Source organism: Indicator indicator, chromosome 9 (genome assembly GCF_027791375.1).
Source record: "Indicator indicator isolate 239-I01 chromosome 9, UM_Iind_1.1, whole genome shotgun sequence".
Lineage (NCBI taxonomy): Eukaryota > Metazoa > Chordata > Aves > Piciformes > Indicatoridae > Indicator > Indicator indicator.
In genome coordinates this window covers 23,391,755-23,410,880 of record NC_072018.1, presented here as the reverse complement: position 1 = coordinate 23,410,880, position 19,126 = coordinate 23,391,755, and the positions used below count along the sequence as shown (strand labels likewise).

General features: G+C 42.9%; 1 protein-coding gene and 1 non-coding gene across 2 annotated transcripts in view; both read right to left on the bottom strand.

Annotated features, from left to right (window-relative positions):
- The window catches only part of HS1BP3 (HCLS1 binding protein 3), a 47,028-nt gene extending 34,001 nt beyond the window's left edge, over window positions 1-13,027 (bottom strand). Inside the window, exons 1-2 of the mRNA XM_054383638.1 lie at window positions 12,987-13,027; window positions 8,662-8,827 (exon numbers count right to left, since the gene is read on the bottom strand). Of these exons, the coding sequence (XP_054239613.1) occupies window positions 8,662-8,827; window positions 12,987-13,027 (207 nt within the window). The remainder of the gene's footprint in view (window positions 1-8,661; window positions 8,828-12,986) is intronic.
- A 207-nt stretch (window positions 13,028-13,234) lies between these two features.
- On the bottom strand, window positions 13,235-13,316 carry TRNAS-AGA (transfer RNA serine (anticodon AGA)). The gene has a single exon. It is a non-coding gene; the product is annotated as a tRNA-Ser (tRNA).
- Window positions 13,317-19,126: the final 5,810 nt, after the last annotated feature.

Here is a 19,126-nt window from a genome sequence, read left to right as displayed (position 1 = left end):
ATCTTTTCACCATTGAGCCAGAAGACTCATTTATCAGCCCTGGTGGGCTTCAGTGCCCTTCTGATCCTTAAGACCTAAAAAAAAGGGCACATTGGCTGCCCTGCAGAGCACTTAATAAAGAAACTGAAGGGTAAAGACCTCATCTGACCTCTGACTATTCAGTTTATCCATGAGGAAATAAAACTCAACAACTTGGCCATGTCCTACAGGCTTTCATACATGGAGAAGATGCCAACAGTGAATGGAGTCATTCCTTCTGCAGACAAAGACAGGAAGCCTGAGGAGAAATAAGACACAAGATACTACAAGTAAAGCAATAACCATGGGAATGCTGGCTAGAAACAGTGTACCATAAAAAACAATACACAAATCCCACACACAAACAAAACACTGTGACAATACAGGCATAACAGAGTGACTGTCATGCTCTGCAACTATAGCATTACACATCATAGCCCTCTACGGCCCCACAATCTACGAATGTGCTTCAATGAATACAGAGTTAGATAAAAAAAAAAATCCAAAAACTAGTGACAGTGGAGTACATATAGCACAGATCCTCTACTATAGAGTCCAGCTCTTACCCTCCTGTAACACACTGGTGAACTCTAGTGGAGTGAATTCTAATTAATACTGCAACATGAAAGATGTGGCCAGCAGGAGCAGGGAGGTCATTGTACCTCTGTACACAGCACTGGTTAGGCCACACCTTGAGTACTGTGTCCAGTTCTGGGCCCCTCAGTTTAGGAAAGATGTTGAATTGCTGGAGCATGTCCAGAGAAGGGCAACGAGGCTGGTGAGAGGCCTTGAGCACAAGCCCTATGAGGAGAGGCTGAGGGAGCTGGGACTGTTTAGCCTGGAGAAGAGGAGGCTCAGGGGAGACCTCATTGCTGTCTACAACTACCTGAAGGGAGGTTGTAGCCAGGAGGGGTTTGGTCTCTTCTCCCAGGCAACCAGCACCAGAACAAGAGGACACAGTCTCAAGCTGTGCCAGGGGAGGTTTAGGCTGGAGGTGAGGAGAAAGTTCTTCACAGAGAGAGTGGTTGGCCATTGGAATGGGCTGCCCAGGGAGGTGGTGGAGTCACCATCCCTAGAGGTGTTCAAGGGGGGATTGGATGTGGCACTTGGTGCCATGGTTTAGATAGTCATGAGGTTTAGGGTGACAGGTTGGACTCGATGATCTTTGAGGTCTCTTCCAGCCTTCTTGATTCTATGATTCTATGATTCTATGATTCTATGTCAAGCACCACCTCTTGGGATGGAAGAAGGCAGAGTTCTTCCACCAACACAATGATAAAAGAAAGTCAACAAAAAGCACAGAAGTAAAAGGGAAATGACTTATAGATTACCCCAGAATCCATAACCCATATCTCTACTAGCAAACTAAACAGTATCAGATGTATTCCCAGAATCCGGAGCCTCAGAGCGTCTGTCTGTTAGGAACTTTACAGCATCTACTAGAATCTGACACTGTCCATCACAGTTTTGTTTGGGCAGCTATCACTTCCCTAGATTATTTTTCATCCCAAGATTTAGCCTGGTGCAGAGACCACACAGTAGCCAGTTTGGGTACTGATGCACAATGCAGATGGTAAGAAAATTTTGTGCAGCCAGACTCTGCCCTCCAGGCCAGAGAACAGGTCCTGATCTTAACAGACACATCTTGACTAGTTTACTAGATTAGATGCAGGCATAAAGAGCAATAACTATCTTATGCTTCATGCTTCCCTGCCTTTTGCAGTAATTACAAACCAAGTTAACTGATTTGAAAAATATTTGCATTACAGCTGTACAATGTTCACTAGGTGTTCAGCATCTAGTCACAAAAGGCAAGCAGCTGTGTAAGAAACATCTGAAGCAAAACCCCAAACCTGAGTAGACAGGTGAATAAAACCCAAGAATTTTAGACTTGTCTCCTGTAAATAATGCAGGTAAGTGTGAGCAACATTGTCCTCCACATATAGGATCTGGCATGTAATTCAGCAGTCAAGCACTACAGTGATGGCAATAAAAAGATGTACCCAGAATAAGACAGTCCTCCCCAAAAGGAGAGGAAAGCAATTCTGGAATTTCTGAATTGCTATATATTACTAGTTTGCCAGCTCCCAGTAGAACTCTGAACAAGGTAAAATACTAGAGCTCCTCCCAAAAATATTGTGTAAGCACAAACATAAAGGCAGTGAAGAATTCACTGGCAATTTTGCAAAAGAATAAACAATATTATCTTTCATTCAGAAACAAAAATCAAGTCTGATTTGGGAAAAATGTTTAACATCTAATCAATTTCGATAATAACGAATTAACATCTGAAAGCGTTACAAGACAGCAGTTAATCAACAAGACTATGTCAAAAATGGCTTTAAAATATTCAAAAAGTAACGCTGAAATGAGACACACAAACTTACTTTCCCCACTTAATTTTCATTCCTCCTCTATCAAACTCTGTAAATTATTCATAAATCTCAGTTTATGTCTAATTACACCATTGAACCCAAAGCAAATGCACACCCTAGCAGCCTATGACTAATTGAGTCTTTGTGAATCTGCGTGGGCTGTGAACATCACCACCAAGCATACCACACGACAGCACACAAAGCCCGATAACACGGTATCCGAAGCATACTAATCCGAAGCCTGCAGCACACCGTGCAAGCTAAAATCCGACGGTGCGGGGATGCCCTCTGCTGGGACAACCTATCACACACGCAAGATGTTAAACCTCTAGCCTAAACTATGCCCTACTTACCTAACGCCAATGCTGGCCCAACCAAGCCCCGGTCAGCTGAGGCTCTTCACCTGCTGTCCCTCTGGCTCAAGCCCTGGCTATTGCAGGCTACTTTTCATCTTTGTTCAACGCCATCTCTGCCTTAGTTTTGGTGCTGGAAATGCAGCAGTAGGAGTGGCTGGATCCAACAACCTCAGACCCATGTATTTAGAATTACAGAACCACCTAATGGTTTGCATTGGAAGGGACTTTTAAAGATCCAACCCCACTATTATGGGGAGGGACATCTTCCACTATAACAGGCTGCTCACAGCCCCGTTCAACCTGGTCTTGAACATTTCCAGGGATGGTGCATCCATAACTTCTCTGGGTAACCTGCTCCAGTGTCTCATCACCCTTATCATAAAAAATTTATCATCTCTAATCTAAATTTACCTTTTTTCAATTTAAAATGGTTGCCCCTTGTCCTGTCACTACAGGTCCTGGTAAAAACTCTCTCTCCACCTTTCATATATGCCCTATATTGAAAAGCCACAATAAGGTTTCCCTGGAGCCTTCTCTTCTCCAGGCTGAACAACCCAAACACTCTCAGCCCTTTTTCATAAAAGAGGTTTTCCAGTCCTATCACCATTTTCATGCCCCTCCTCTGGACCCACTCCAACAGGTCCACGTCTGTCTTGTACCCCAGATGTGGGTGCATCAGCACAGAGGCAACTCCGGGTCCTTACAAAACGCCATCCAGACCCCACAGAGTGTATTATCTCTAGTCGAGCCCCACGCATCACACAGAGTATTCTCACACCTTTCCAGTCAGGAAGTGCTGCACTGCCATGACAATTTCAGACCCCTTCAATTTAATGTCCTCTGACAATTTTCCAAGTGTACCAGCATGTAACAAAATTAAATCTTGCTTTTCCTGGTTGCTACCCACAACCCTCTGAAAACAGCTGATGTATCCTACAGCCCAAAATGTCAAGATAAAAATTAAATGCTGTTCTAACCCCCATTTTATCAATCCTATTAAGTAAACAAAGTCCCATTCGATTAATATTCAATTATTTTCCCTCTGTTGCCTCTAATTCTTCTACATCTGGATTCTTAATTAAAACTTTTCCCTTCCATGCTGCTAATTGAACTCTGGGAATACTGTGAAGCTAAACCTCTGCCACCTGTAAGTCAGCCTGAGTGCATGCACTTCAAGGAGTTCTGTCAAGTCACAATATCAAAGGCTTAATCTACTTCACTTCAAAAGAGTTAATCATGCAAATACAGCAAAGCATGTGCATATCTGCCAGGTCAAGACTCTATTTGCCTGTAACAATTAACATCCAACATAGAACTTAACATGAGACATGGATGGGATGAATATTTTTTGCACCAGGAACAAAAAAGTTGAATATGATCAAATATAGCTAGAAGGTTAAGAAAACCACCAGGAAGTTCAAAGTAAAAGCTTGCTACTAATCCCTTCAATCTCATTCATGTGTCTTGCCCCCTTCATGAGAACCTCATGCATGAAAGTACACACCAGAATGCCTGTAGGATATGAGCCTGAGACTCTTAGATGTGCATAGGAGAAATTGATCCCACTCAGTATTAATGGGATTTAATTACTCCCTTCCCTTTCATGCTCCTTTTAATGCCCCATTTCTGACCTCAAGCTTTTCTTCATATGCTTTATATCTACTGCAAGGTTTTCAATGAAGTGGAGGTCTCAGAGCTAACTCAAGTCCTTTGACCAGCCAATGCATACTAGTGAAGAGCATGCTTGATTTTACAGTATTTCATGAAAAAATCATGGCTACTAGGATTTTCTTCTAACAAAACTCACTTCTTAACACTGTCAGAAAATGGAGATACAGCAGCACTGTCCTTTAAAACAACCACCAGCTTTAGACATAGGAAGCAAAAGCATTCCCTCCAGCAGACAGCACAAACTAAACTTTCACTTGTATGCTCCCAATTCAAGCCACACCAGAACTAATGTTGCTTGGTGACCTCGTGGGTATGCATTACAGTAGATTTTAATTACATGACTACATGCTGTTCTCCCCATCTGTTTTGCCTAGTAGAAGAGCAAGCACTCTAATATTTCTTTTTAATCAACATGAATTCTTAACAGATCCTGAACCTACTGCTACACTGAACAGGGATTTTCCCCCCTCCTTCTCACATCACAAGAGGTTATAATGTGAAGGAATTTATCTTTACAACACACCTGTGTGGTCAGGAAATAACAACTCCAACGCACAGATTTTGAGGCCCACAGGAAGAAAGACAACATATGCAAACAGGCAATGATGAAAACATAGATGAAAACACACCCACAGATTTATACTCCCTCATTTTATGAAAGGAAGACAGTTCTACAGCAAATTCCTCCCAAAAATGTGCTGTGCCTGTCAAACACCAGTAGGTATTTGTTCAGCTTTGAAAAAGAAAGAACTTGACTAACAAATATATTTCTGAAAGAGAAGCAATTAAACTGGGGAAGACAGAAAGAGAAGGCACTGTAGGCTGGGTGGATTTTTCCTAATGCCAGGAAGAGATAAATTGATTGCTAAAAACTGTAAGGAGTGGCTAGAAGAAATGCATTTAAGCAAAACAAAGCTTTTCTTTTTCTCACAGAAAATGGCAGATCTACAGGCAATAATTAAATATCACCTTTAAAGCAATACCTCTGATGCAGCACCAAAGATATAATCAATTTCACCTTTCAAAAGAATAAGAGCATTCTGAGACTCTTTTATCAAATATAATGTCAAGGTTAAGAAGCTCTATAACCCATTTGCCACATTTTAAAAATGGCATTTTTTATAAATTAAAAAATCCCTCCACTTTCTAAGAATTTTGATCTGAAAGTCAGCATAGAAGTTTAACTCTTCTGCTAATGCCTCACAAACGTTTCAATTCAAAAAGTTATGATACTGATTTTGGGTAGTCCTATTAAGACTTGGAAACAGGGAACTATGGGTTGTTTAAACTCAGTACAGGCTAGTAACTCCACAGGTCAGATCTGAAATACCTTTTTGATGTTCATCTGGTTTTGGTCAAAGGCCCTTAGCATCTCTCAACCCAGTGTGGTCTAAATCACAGCTAGCTTAGAAGATGCTTTCGAACTACTCACCATCTTCTTCCAACAGACACAGAGAAGCTATTTGCTGCGCATTCATGTTACTGCTGCAGTTGTTCACAGCCTAACACACAGAAATCAGTTTTATTGCTGCCACCTAGGGCAACCAGAGTGTGGGGCAGTCACTTCAATTAGAAGCAGATGGAGGAACAGCTAATATTTCAGGGAAAGAGAGTGAAGAAAGGAGGAAGAAAAAGAAAGGCAAAATGTAAACTGCTTTCCCTCTAAGGAGAAGCATTTCCAAAGGATGAGTCACCTCATTCCCCTTCTATTCACTGATGATAAAAGCACAGCTCAGATTAAAATACCCAATTTACAGAGAGATAACTTAGGACAGGTGAATCCCTGTGTTTTTTCCAGTAATACATATGGAAAAGACTCACTGGAATGAATTGATGCAAAACCTCCCAGCTCATGGTTTTAAATTACTCTAGCACATCAACTATGTCATATATCAGACGTAGTCAGCTGAAAAAAATATATCTGATGTTATTCCCACCAGAGTACAGCAGTTTTCTCCTTCAATAATGAAATTTCAGGAGCTCTGACCCAAGGAGGAACCAGAAAGGTTCATTTCACTTAAGAAGAGCAACTAGGTGCTGAAAATGAGAGAGCAGACATGGGTACAGACAACCTTAGCAAGCAGGGGGACCACAGTAGGAAGTCTGTTTCTCATCTTTATAGACAAGCTGATTTTATCAGTTTTTTTTCTTAAATGAAGCAAAATGTTAGATGACAACAGCCCACTTCAACACCTCAGGTTTAGTCAGATTCTTTCTTGCACACAGTGATAGGGAAGTATTACATAATACAAGCAGGCATTGATACTGAAAAAAAGAAACTCCTAATCCTTATCTCTTATCTGCCCATGCTGGACTTTTCTCCTAAACAACCTTTAATGGGGCTGTGCAACTTACAAGCTCAATAAACAGGTGTAAATTGGTACTGAATAACAAACCCCTAAATATTCATTCTTAGCCAGGGCCAGTTTCTCAGCTGATGTTACAGAACAGCCACATGACACTGGCACACTGAAGGAAGCACTGCAAGAGCGAGAACAAGGAAGGTAACACTGCAGGGACAAGGAGGGAGAGCACAACAAATTCTCGTGCTAGCATTGCTGCTTTTACCATAAATATATATATATATAGCATAAGAATGCAGTAAATGTATGAAATCCCTTCGCTATGCACCTCTTCAAAACATTGACAGCTATGCCTTTATCTAAAAACGAGACTGTGCAAATATGGATTTATCAGCTATCTTCTGGAATTCATAAGTTACACTAGGGCTAATGGTCTACCAGGTAACTAGGCACTCACGTCACTTTGACACTACAGTTATCCTCAGAACAGAGCAGATGTTCATAGCATGCCACAGAGTGCATCCCCTTAGAGTCCCTTTAACAAATACATCTTTTCCTATCAACCCTATATGTACTTGTGCTGGGTTACCATACCCTGCTCTCACCCACCCCCCTCTGTACTAAAAACCTCTGGGTTGAGACAAAGAGAGTTTAATGAGATAAGATGTCAGTTACCTTAGCCTATTTTCAGGAAAGGGCAGCAAAATGCAGAAGCAGCAGCACAAGCCAGAGACCTCCCCCACCCTGCAACCCACAACCTGCCCAGAAGAAAAGGACTAACACCAAAAACCAAAAGCGGCAACCAGAACACAAAGTCTCTCATGTTACAATCTGAACTTCAAGCCTGATGATTCTTTGCTCCAGCCATCACTTTCACTTTGAAGCTGGCATGACAGCAGCATGATATTGAATATCAGCAGCAGATCAACCCATGACAGTACCTCAACTGTACCCCAAACCTATTTTTTTTGATTGACTGAGTAGATAGTCCCAGGTGGGACAGCTCAAGTGGATGTGATATATGTCTATAAGTATCTGAGACGTGGGTGTCAAGACGAAGGTGACAGTCTCCTTTTGGTAATGCCCCATGATAGGACAAGGAACAGCAGGTATAAACTGGAACACAGGAGGTTCCACCTCAACGTGAGGAAAAAGTTCTTTACACTGAGGGTGATGGAGCAATGGAACAGGCTGCCCTGAGAGCTTGTGGAGTCTCCTTCCCTGCAGACTTTCAAAACCCACCTGGACACATTCCTGTGCAACCTGATATGGGCATACCTGCACTAGCAAGGGGGTTGGACTAGATGTTTTCTAGAGGTCCCTTCCAACCCCTAATATTCTGCATATGCTATAGAAGACTTAAAACAGGTGAAATGAATCTCATGTGTTACATTTTCAAACTTTTGCTCTGCAGAGATCACGAAAAAGACAATCCAACTCAATAATGTTTTATACATACATTTCCTTGGAGGATTCTCCTATTAAGGATTTTAAAAACCTAAAGCTAAAAATCAAAGCTAACCTACTGCAAGATTATTTCCTCTTATGGCCCACGTAGTTCCCTCTCTATTTAAGTAAACAATTATATATTTATTTTGTGTTTACGTACCAAGTCCCGGTGCTGATTCACATATCAGAGAAACTAATTCTGTAGCAGGACTTGCAAAAACCTTAACTGCTTTCTATTTTTGACCCATAATGCAAAAAGCCTTAAAGCCAACAACAAATAGCCATTGTTGATTTGAGCTTCTGGAACAAAAAGTTCAATCAACATATGTCATATGTTTAACACTCCTAGTGCATAAATGGTACAGACTATGTTGTTCTAATCAAGGACCTTGACCCAGAGAGACAATGATGATAAAGTATCTGCTACATCAGGACCAAAATAATCACAGTTGGTTAAGAAAGTGTGCACAGCACTAATTATGCATTTACCATAAATTGAACTACATCTTCAGGCTTGTGCTTTGCTGATTTGAAGGCAGCCAGTCGGGTAACAACGACAATGTGATATTCTACATGGCCAGACATCATCTTCCCCCGGATTTCCTGGTATTCCGGCACTGACAAATCCAGCCCCGTGTGTGTATTCTGAATTTGCCTAGGGAAGAAAATGTGCAGAGTTCAGGCATTCTGTTCAAAGCTCCAGAAAACTGGTGCAAAAATTCCCATTTCAACAGGACACCAGACAGATGCTACTCCAACATCATTCCTACTCTGCAGCAATACAAATTTGGACAAGGCCTGCTTTCTATATTCTATCCCAAAGCATCTGCCACTGCAGACAAAATGCCAGGAACATACATTTCTAAGAACAGAAGATGGGGACTCATTTAGAACAGGAACTGAAGGTTCCTGTCCTGCCCAACAAAGCAGATGAGAAGATTCCATGATCTCTCATCACAGCTTGTTTTGAAACAAAGGCCTGTTCACTACAACTGGTGGCAACCCCATTCTCCTCTCTTCTCTCTCTGAATACCCCTGGGAATGGCAAAACCACAACCTTAGCTGTATGAGGAATGTCAAGTCCCATCTTCCCTGGACTTCCTGTGGATTGCAGGCATGTCTTGTGGAATTCTTGTCTCTTTATTTTTGGAGTTTGGATTCATTAACACAGGTGCCCTTTCACCTAAGGATACATGAGGTGTACAAACTTAAAAAACACTTTAAAGAGGTTTAAACAATCTAATTTCAAACAAATATTCAAAAGACTCCTCTCATCATGTCAAAACTTGACAAGTTCTTTTGAAACTTGAGTTTTATCAAGAAAGCAACCTCTAAATATCTGAATGCAAAATGGAATAAAAAGCTTTTTAAAGACAGCATCTTAAGAGTCTTAAATCAGACAGCAACAAACAAGGGCACAGGATCAACTTCATACCCAATTTTCTTTGCAAGCCATGTTTAAAACATTAGGGCCATGATTTTACACTAGGTACCTAAATGCCATTCTATTTGCTCTGATTCTGTTCTCTTTTCTGTTCTCAATCAAGGACCTGACTTCACACTATCACACAAAATGTTGTTCTCAGTTACACACTGTTGGGCTCTAAACACAAAATCGATAGTGTTTATGTATAAATACAGAGATGCCTGGCTTTCCACAGCAGTTTGTCGAACCTGTAAGTTACAGTCATTATCTGGAGTGTTGTCTCTTTCAGTGGCAGCCAAAATACTGACTCAAAGTACACCTGCCAGTAAAATCAGCTGGATCCGAGGGTTTTAGAATGTACCAGTAGCAGAGGAAATGTTCTTCAGATATGCAGTCACTCAAAAGCTGTGACTGCAGCTATGACAGTGAGCAGATAGTAGTCAGGAGTGACTTACTTCTAGCTGTTAACAAGGCCAGAGACAGAACAAATCACAATTGGCCTGTTTTTCACCTCTGATGCAAATAAAAGGAAAAACATAGTAAGCCTTTCTTCCTGAACAGCCTTATTTAGCTTACAGCATCATCCACCTACAGATGTTCTGAGCTAACACAACAGCTACACTGTAAGAGCTGGATACATCAAAGAGTTCTAAAAATGTCATGAAGTTACTAAGCACCTTACTTATACCTCAGGTTTTTCTTTTGAAGTTGCTAAAAAAGTCTGAACTAAAGTGACTGTAATGGAAAGCAATTAGGGGGAAGGGAAATTGCTACCTTTTTGTTTGCTTTCGGTCTTGCAATCACTTTCATTATCATCCTTCACAATAAATCTACCCCTATTATCTCTTCCATAACCACAGGATAATGTGGATTTTAAAATGAGCAGAAATCAGCAGGGAGGCTGAAACTGACACAGTGTAATAGCCAACGTGCACACTAGTTTTTGTAATGCCTTCATTTCAAACTAAGCAGCCTCCAGTATTTTAGTTCATTCAATACTGCTACTGTTGTTATTCAGGCAGCAGCACCACCTACAAACCCCAAGAAAGAATATGGTTTCATTGTTTATATAGTTTTCCACATGAAATGATTGCTTTTTACATTAGTAGCTTTAAAAAGGAAGCTAAAGCAGAAAGTTGGTTGTTCAAATTGGACACACAGATTTAATGCTTCTATTCTATATTTAAATCTAGCTTGAATATCTGTAAGCTACACTTCTCCCTACAACACAGACAGTTCCAGGGAGACTTGGGCACATGGTTAACTTTCCTAACATGAATCACTCCACCTACAATGAGACCATTCATAACAGTAACGCTGTGATTGCACAAAAAGATTATGCAGGACTGACATGGGACAGAGGAATGGCAGCCCATATAAAGGTCAGCTGAACAAAGCAGTTTCCACAGCCCATGGAAGAGCTGCAGTTTTTCATTCCTGCATTTTGATTTGCTATAATGTAGAGGCTTTGTATTTTAATTAATCTGCTTTCTGTGCTGAAAGGCCAAGATGGGAGAGAAGAGAAAGTAGCCACCATATGCAGAAAAGCAAAGTAAGGGATTTAAGTGCCGTGACCAGAGAAACTTTATTCCAGTTTCTGTGTGGCCAAGAGAGTGGACTCTGCACTTTCTGTGCACAATCAGCAGCACCCAGCTCCAACCTCTGCCCAAATGGGACCAAATTGTGACAACCCAGGTCACAGTAAGAAAAACAACTTGTAGAACTAGTTTATTCACAGAATCTAATCATAGAATCATGCAATTATTTGGGTTGAAGAGACCTTAAAGGTCATCTAGGTCCAGCCCACTGCCACAGGCAGGGATGCCTTCCACTAGACCAGGTTGCTCAAAGCCCCGTACAATCTGGCCTTCCACAGATCCAGGGAGGAAGTGTTCATTAAGTGAAAGCAAAATATCAGACACAAATTAGTCAGCAAACATTTTTATTTCTCTGTATAATCTAACTACAGGTATGCAGATTACTATTTATTTATATTACAATAGCAACTAGGAATGCTATTCCCCAATCCAGTATGTATAGAATGAAAAAGGTCACAACTCTACAGCCTCTACAGGGGATAAAGCCTTAACCCCACATCACATATACACATATAACCGATTTTGGCACTGAGAGCATTCCAGCATCAGTGGGACAACTTGCAAGTGGAAGTCCATTGACTGTAAATAAATCCATGTGTTCAGATCTCCATTTCCAAGGCTAACCCTAATATAAAGTTAGTTCTAAAAAACATATATGCAAGTTCAGTCTAACACATTTGAAGTTTCAAGGCCACCCTTCCAAAGGAAGTCAAGCCCTGATACAACCAAATATTTAAGGATTAAAAGTCTTTGAAGTTAATGTGATTGAAATAGTTATTATTTGTGTCCTAGGAGGTAGATGTGAGAGTCAGGACCTTGCTGAATCAACACTTCTATTTCTCCTGTCACATTTGATAGGGAACTGCTTTCATGTGGTCTCAAATATTTAAAAAAAAAAAAGAGAGAAAAAAAGAGAGCTATATCACTATAATTTCTTTATAAAGATTGCCAAAACCATTTTAATTCTCAGGCATTTCCTCTTGAGGTTTCATTCACTACATCTAGGAAAATACAATCTGTATTTAATGCAACTAAAACCAGTGCCTCTGCACCTGCCTAGGACCATGGGAAAAGAGAATAAACTTTTTTTTACCTGGCCTAACTTCATTGCTGGCCTAACTTCAATGCAGACAAGCTCCCTGCGGCCCGATGGACATGAGAGACCCAGTGAATAGTGGTGGTGAATTAGGGTCAACCAAAAGCACTGGCACCACGCATGCAAAAAGCCGGTGTACACTCCAGGACGAGTTTTAATTCCTTCTGACCCACTTCAAAATACTGACATGGAAACAATGTTTCCGGAGGGTGGGAGGACACACTGCCTCCCCGGTAGCGTCAATGTGGAAGAGAAACGACTCGAAGTTATCACAGGAGGATTGGACCAAAAGGCCGGTCTTACACAGGCCGGACCAGACAACGGTGATCTCTCCCGGCTGAGAAATGCCAAAGAACTCACGGAACTGCACATATCTATATCTGAAGTGTCCCGGGGGCAAATCTACCCAACAGCAATGTCCTGCCCACCTCAGCCTCTTCTCAGCCTCTGTGCCTACCGCTGCTCGACCTCCCATCAGCACCCCCGAAGCCCAGCTGTTTGCGTGAGGCGTCGCTCGTCCCCGTCCCCTTCCCTTCCCTCGCCTTCCCGGGCGGGTGCGCGGGCCCTGCCCCGTTACAGGAAGGGAAGAGAAGGCCGCGGTTGGAGACTCCGCGGCGGCAGCGGCCGCCTATAGCGCCTGGCAAAGTTGAGGCGAGCTGCACGGCCCTTGCTCTCGGTCCCTCCACCCAGGTACCTGGTCGTGACCAGCACGGCGGGCGCTGAGTTGTGCTGCATAGCGCTGGGAAGCGGTGTCGCCCTGGGTCGGCGCCCGCCCGGTCGCAGAGGCCGCGTCCGGCTGTGACAGAATCCCGCCTCCCTTCCCTGGGGCTGGCCTTCGGCCTCCCTGCCGGATGTTCGCCGGCGGGAGCCTTTGGTGCAAAACGATCGCTAGGAAGAATGGGTGAGGTTTTTCAGTCAGGGAGAGAAAATACGATTCTGCTTCGTAGTCGGCAGGATTCGAACCTGCGCGGGGAGACCCCAATGGATTTCTAGTCCATCGCCTTAACCACTCGGCCACGACTACTTTGACAGGCGATTGTTTTGGCACAGAAGCTCCACTAATTCATCTTCCACTATTTTATTTTTCTACGGACCTAAAATATTTCCTCCAAATCCCGGTGGCATCTGTGCGCCTTCGGTCTACACGTACACACAGTTCGCACGCATCCATCGGCATTGAAACAATCGGCACCATGCTTCTGGTTTTAAATAAAGCCGCCGGGGAGGCTGGGTGCCTCGTCCGAGGCCGGCTGGCGCTGCAAACCCCCACGGGTCTAGCCTCAGAATTGTTCGGAGGTGCTGTTCACTCCCAGCCTTTCTTTTGGACAGAAAGCATCCAGCAGCTGCCCCCTCTGCTGCCCCTCACCGGCACCCACAGCAAACTGGCGCAGCCCAGCTTCGTTTTCTGGCTTCTGGTTGCACCTGGGTGGCGTTTTTTAACCCCTGAGCGCTTCTCTGCAGAAGCTCTGCCCATCCGTGCACAGAAGCACCGAGAAAATAATACTTCGCACTGGGCACAACTTTTTGCCGTCTGCTGCTTACCCCTCAATATCATTGCAGCAGCCTAAGGAGATGAAGGGGAGTATTAGAAAAGCCATAGAAACCAGATGCTGATGCTGCATCAGGGCAGACACCCACTGAACAAGCTCTGCACCCCAAGCGGGTATGCAGAAGAGTCTGGAAGTGTCCCCAGAGAGAAGCAGCCCTTAAAAGAGGACTTGGTGAGTGAATTCAGACTTTTCATCCTAGAAAGAAATAGCTGGAAGTGTGGGGGATGTAATGGAAGTCTGTAAAAATTAAGAGATCCAAATGTAGCAAGTACAGAATGAGCTTTTGCCGCTTCTGGTAAAAGAAGTCTAGAACATGAAACTTGTGAGACAAAACAAACAAAAAAGACAGACTTCATAAGTGGACTTCCTTCCTAAATGCTGTTTGTTTTTCTCTCCCTGGCTATTGCCACTGGGAGCCTTTTGTTAAGCAGATCCTAAAAGCAACCACGAGGCTGCAGGCTTCCTGGCACGGGAATTGTACTTGCCAGAAGTGCTGCAAGCCACTGGAAAATGCCTTTGAAACATGAATTGTTCTAATGTGGCTTCTGAAGGGTTAAAAAGCTCTGGGCTAGAGTTCCTGAAAGCATAAGTATATCCTAAATAGTTACATGTTCTAAATGAATTACTTCTCTAATGGCATTTTTATCCCTGATTGACTTCCTGGATAATCTAATTTGTTCAGACAGTAACAAGGAGTAAGCAGCTGGCAGTTTGCCACCTGAGACAGCAAAACCAGAGCAGGATCTGAGTTGTGAGCCCCTCTGAAGCACTGCTTGTCTCACTCACTGAGTTGTGTCCATCCAAATGCCACTGGGTGCCTGTGAAGATGCTTCAAAACCTGAGGGTTTTCTCCCCAAACCTAAGTGCTAGCTCAGCCCCAGTGTGCCACTGGGCTTTGCCCTGGAGAGGTTGTGTGCACTATATCAGTATGCTCATGCAGAAATCCAATCTGATTTCTTCGCAAGTCCCATCATATGTGGCATTTTTATAACTCCACAGCCCGTAACATCAAAAGCAGCATGTAGTTGGAAAATAAAATAAAATAAATGCTTCAGTGTTGCTGTGGAAAGAATATGCTGACTTACCTGTGCATTTAGGGTATTGTGGTGGTTTAAATCTGTCTAGCAGCCCAACACTCACCCTCCTCTGCCCTGGGAAATGATGGAGAGAACTGGAAGGGTAAAGGTAAAAGATATTCAAAGACTGAGAGAAAACCAAATTAATAATTGAAATAAAATACAATTACAATAATAATTATAGTAATAATAGACTATACAAATGGGTAATGTGCAATACAATTGCTCACAACCCACAGACCAAGGCCCAGCCTGTTCCCAGCTAGTGATCTTAGAGGAGAAAATCCTGAAACCACAATCTCAGAAGTGAGAGAACCAGATTCCCAGCTAATGCTTACCTATATACTGAGTATGACATTGTATGATATGGAATATTCCACTGCCCGGTTGGGGCCTTTGCTCTGGCTGTATTCCCTCCCAGCTTCTGATGTATCTGCACACTAGCAAGCCACAGGAAGGTGAAAAGTCCTTGATTTCTTAGCAACAACTGCAAACATAGTATATTATCAGCATTCTTCTCATACCAAATCCCATACTGAATGCAAAACACTGCACTATTCCAGCTACTAAGAAGAAAAATCAGCTCTATCCCAGCTGAAACCAGGACACATGGGGTCTTTCATCAAGTGATGACTATGAATCTCAGAATAAAAGGAGCGCAAAAGTCAAACCTGACAGGAGAAAACTGTAATACACCAATAGAACTGTCTGACAGAGCTGAGCAGCAATCTTCCCTTTTTTGAAATAATCTCACAGAGTGTTTGAAATTTGATTCCCCGGACCGATTTCTTTTTCCTGACAGAAAAACAGTGCTTTGGTGAGCGTTGCTCAGATCTCACACCCAGGCCATCAGGCACAGTGGCACTGGGACTCATTAGTGTAGGTGATGGTTAACTGGAAACCTGCGTGAGATGGCCTGTGGGAAAATGTGCAGTGAATCTGAGAACCAATACCAGCAACAGTCATCACTAATAAAGTTATGATTTCCCACCAGTGTTTGGGTTACCCTCAGCTGCTCTGCTCACCTCCGTGTGACTCCCTTGCCTCAGTTCAATTGTGTTTGAGTGAAGGAAAGAGGAAGAACCTCTCCTTTTGGGCGGGCTGCTGACCTTTTTCATGCCTCTTAAGTCTAGCGCTAACTTTTTTGGTAAGTTGCTTGATTTATTTTTCTTCTTTTTTTTTTTTTTTCTCTTTCTTTCTGGTCCATCAAGAAACTGAATAAAAATATTTATGCAGCCAATATTCAGTAGCCTAAATTATGCATAGCTGCAGCACCTCAGTAGCAAAACTGTTCAAGAATTTGCATAGAATAACTGCCCACATGCAAGCCCATATTTTGCTGCTACAGGTATGCATGGTACTGTATTAGAACTTCAGTGGTTTCTGACTAGATGAGGCAAGGTTGAAAATGGTTGCTGCATATGGAAGAGGATGCTCAAAGAAAAGGAAATTATTCTGATTTTAATTAACAGCCTCTGGAAAGTGAAGGAAAAGAATGAATGGGAGGCAAGTAATCAAGCTCAGTAAGAGGCTGAAGGAGTTCCATTCATGTTCAAGTTGTCTGAGTATTGGGAGGTGTCCATACGAGGGGCTCTTGCTAACAGATGGTGTTATCCTGAAAAACCTAAAATACTATCCCCATATCACAGGGATAACGGAGAAGCCAAGTTTAAAACAAAGAATGTAAGGAGTGATGCGTGTAACCTCTGTAGAAATAAAAGGAAAATGTGATGAGTTATTCTCAGAGTTCAAAATTCAGATAAATAATATATCTAAATCCTGACTACAATATAGTATCCTTATAAAGCTCATGATACAGGGACACATTTTGAACATTTGCGTTCAGTAGTATGGTTTTGCTGATCCAAGAGCACCTATTACATAATGACTTTATGACTTGCATCTGAAGCTGACTTCCATAAAAACCTTTTTGTCACACTGAAGTAGTGTAAGTGAGCTATCACTTTGTACTGTGAAACAAGAACTATCTTCCCTCAGAGCAACTATGTTCAGCACTGGAAGGCCTCTCAGATCAGAGGGCTCCTCAGCAATAGCTGATAAATGAATAAGTATCATAATTTCCCCCCACCTCTTCAGACCTTTTATGACCAAAAAGTGTTTCTATTCTCCTTCTGCAATACCAATCTTCTTTTCTACCTTTTGACTGCACACACAGGAGCAAGTCTTGCAGGTGTTTCCTTCAACAAAAGCAGTAGCATGGAAAGGCTGGAGAATGGAGAAGGGGATGGAATTTTACCTTGTGCTCCTTTCTTAAAACTATTTGATGAGTTGTGCATCCCCTATGACCCTGCACTGCTCCCACATCAAACTTCTGCCCTGCAGGGTCATAGATCAAGAAGAAACCTGCTTTGAACTTCCCTCCCAGACCCTGCTCACAGACACTCAGCACAGACCTATGTTGTGTAGGTGTTACAGACCCAGTCCCTCAGACACACTGGTGAGCATGACCAGCCCAAGCAGAGCAAGCATCTGCTATATTAGGTTCTGGACTATTTTTTCTGCCCACTAGAGAGCACTCAAATACAACCTATGGTCCAGGGATGGGTTGCTGGTGCTAACTGCAATCCCCATCTGTGTCTCAACCTTCAGAAGCCAACTGCCCATCTCCTGTCTGGCATGCCAATCCCACTGATACCAGTTGAACCCTCAGCTCATGATCAGAAATCTAACTCTGGTACCAGTTAGACTGGGATTTTCTACATCACTGAAACCACTCATCAGTATGACCACATTTGCAGTTAGGGAGGAAGTTTGTATTTACTTTTTACACACTGTTTCATTCCCAATAGCTAAACTAAGACCTTTTCACCAACTCATAAGTCAGAGTAGTTTTCTTAGCCACCTACCTGAACAGAGTGTTGTGGGAGACCAAATGTTAGGTTTACACTTGGACTCCATAATCTTAAGGGCCTTTTCCTACCTAGATGATTCTGATTCTATGATTCTGTTCTTAGTAGGAGTGGGATTAAAAAGGAGGAGGAGAGAAAAATGGTAAAAGTTAGAAACCAGCAGTCTGCAGCTCCTGTTCTCCTTATGATCTCCCCCTGTACCAGCATAGGGCTTTTTTTTTGGCAGAGATTAGATCATTCACCATATGCCAGACTGGAGCAGGGCAGGCAAGGAAATACAGATAAATTATAGAGATGCAGCAATCATCTCTCTCCTCAGCACTCAGAAAGGGACACAAAGATGTTCGCTGTCTCTTGCCAGACGTGACTCACAAGCTCTCCCCTTGGGCCTCACTGTGGCTACTTAAAGAACACATGAAAGGATTTTCCAAGTACCTGGGCAAACTCAGATGGCTCAGGGGCCGGCTGGCATCTGCAGAACTTACAGTCTGACACCTGTAAAATAGCCTGGTCCTTTTCAAAGCTTACCATCTGATGCCTGCGAGATAACTGACAGGGAGGTCCTGGTCTCTTTGGTGAACAGTTTGGTGCTGAATCAGGGACCCATCTGGTAAGTGGCAAATGGAAACCTCGGGCAGCAAGGACTGCACTGGAAGACAACCACAGCAAAGACTCCAGACCTGAGAGGTGAAGAAGATGATCCTCCCTCTCCCTTCAGCCCTTACAGGGACAAGGACAAGACAGGTTTGCAGCAGGCAGCCTTTCACCACATGTGCTGAAGGTCTGTCCGCTGGCCATCTTCTGCAGGCCCTGAGTTCCCAAAAAGGGTTAAAGTGAATAAGAAAAAACCTCCCAAAGCCTGTTAAATATTGGGTGATTTGTGGCTGGGGTCTGTTAATTCAGTCTGATGCAGACAAACTGCAGCCCTACAGTTTAATCTCTCTCTGTTACTCACGAAGGCACAAGGTAACAGGGTCTCCATCGGGGCCAAGCTGTGACCCCATGAACTCATCCTGTCTGTCTTCTGGCTGCTGAGTAGGGACCAGCTCCCACAGTACTGCATACCTGCCTGAGTGTGATTCTTGGCTACTCCTTGATTTGCTTTTCATCTCCCCCAAGACAGCAGGCAAACAGCAGTGAGTTTATAAAACCAGGGAGAATTGTTCACCAATTTTCTAATCCCTTGTAGAGGACTCTGTCTGTAAGCATGGCAGGATGAGGAGAAATCAGAACTCTGCATAGGGTATAGTAAATAAAATAAGGAGAGAGGTGAGACTGGAAGCAAGGGTAGAGGAACATGTTTTAAAAGAAAATAAACTGGCTATGTAAACAAAGTTT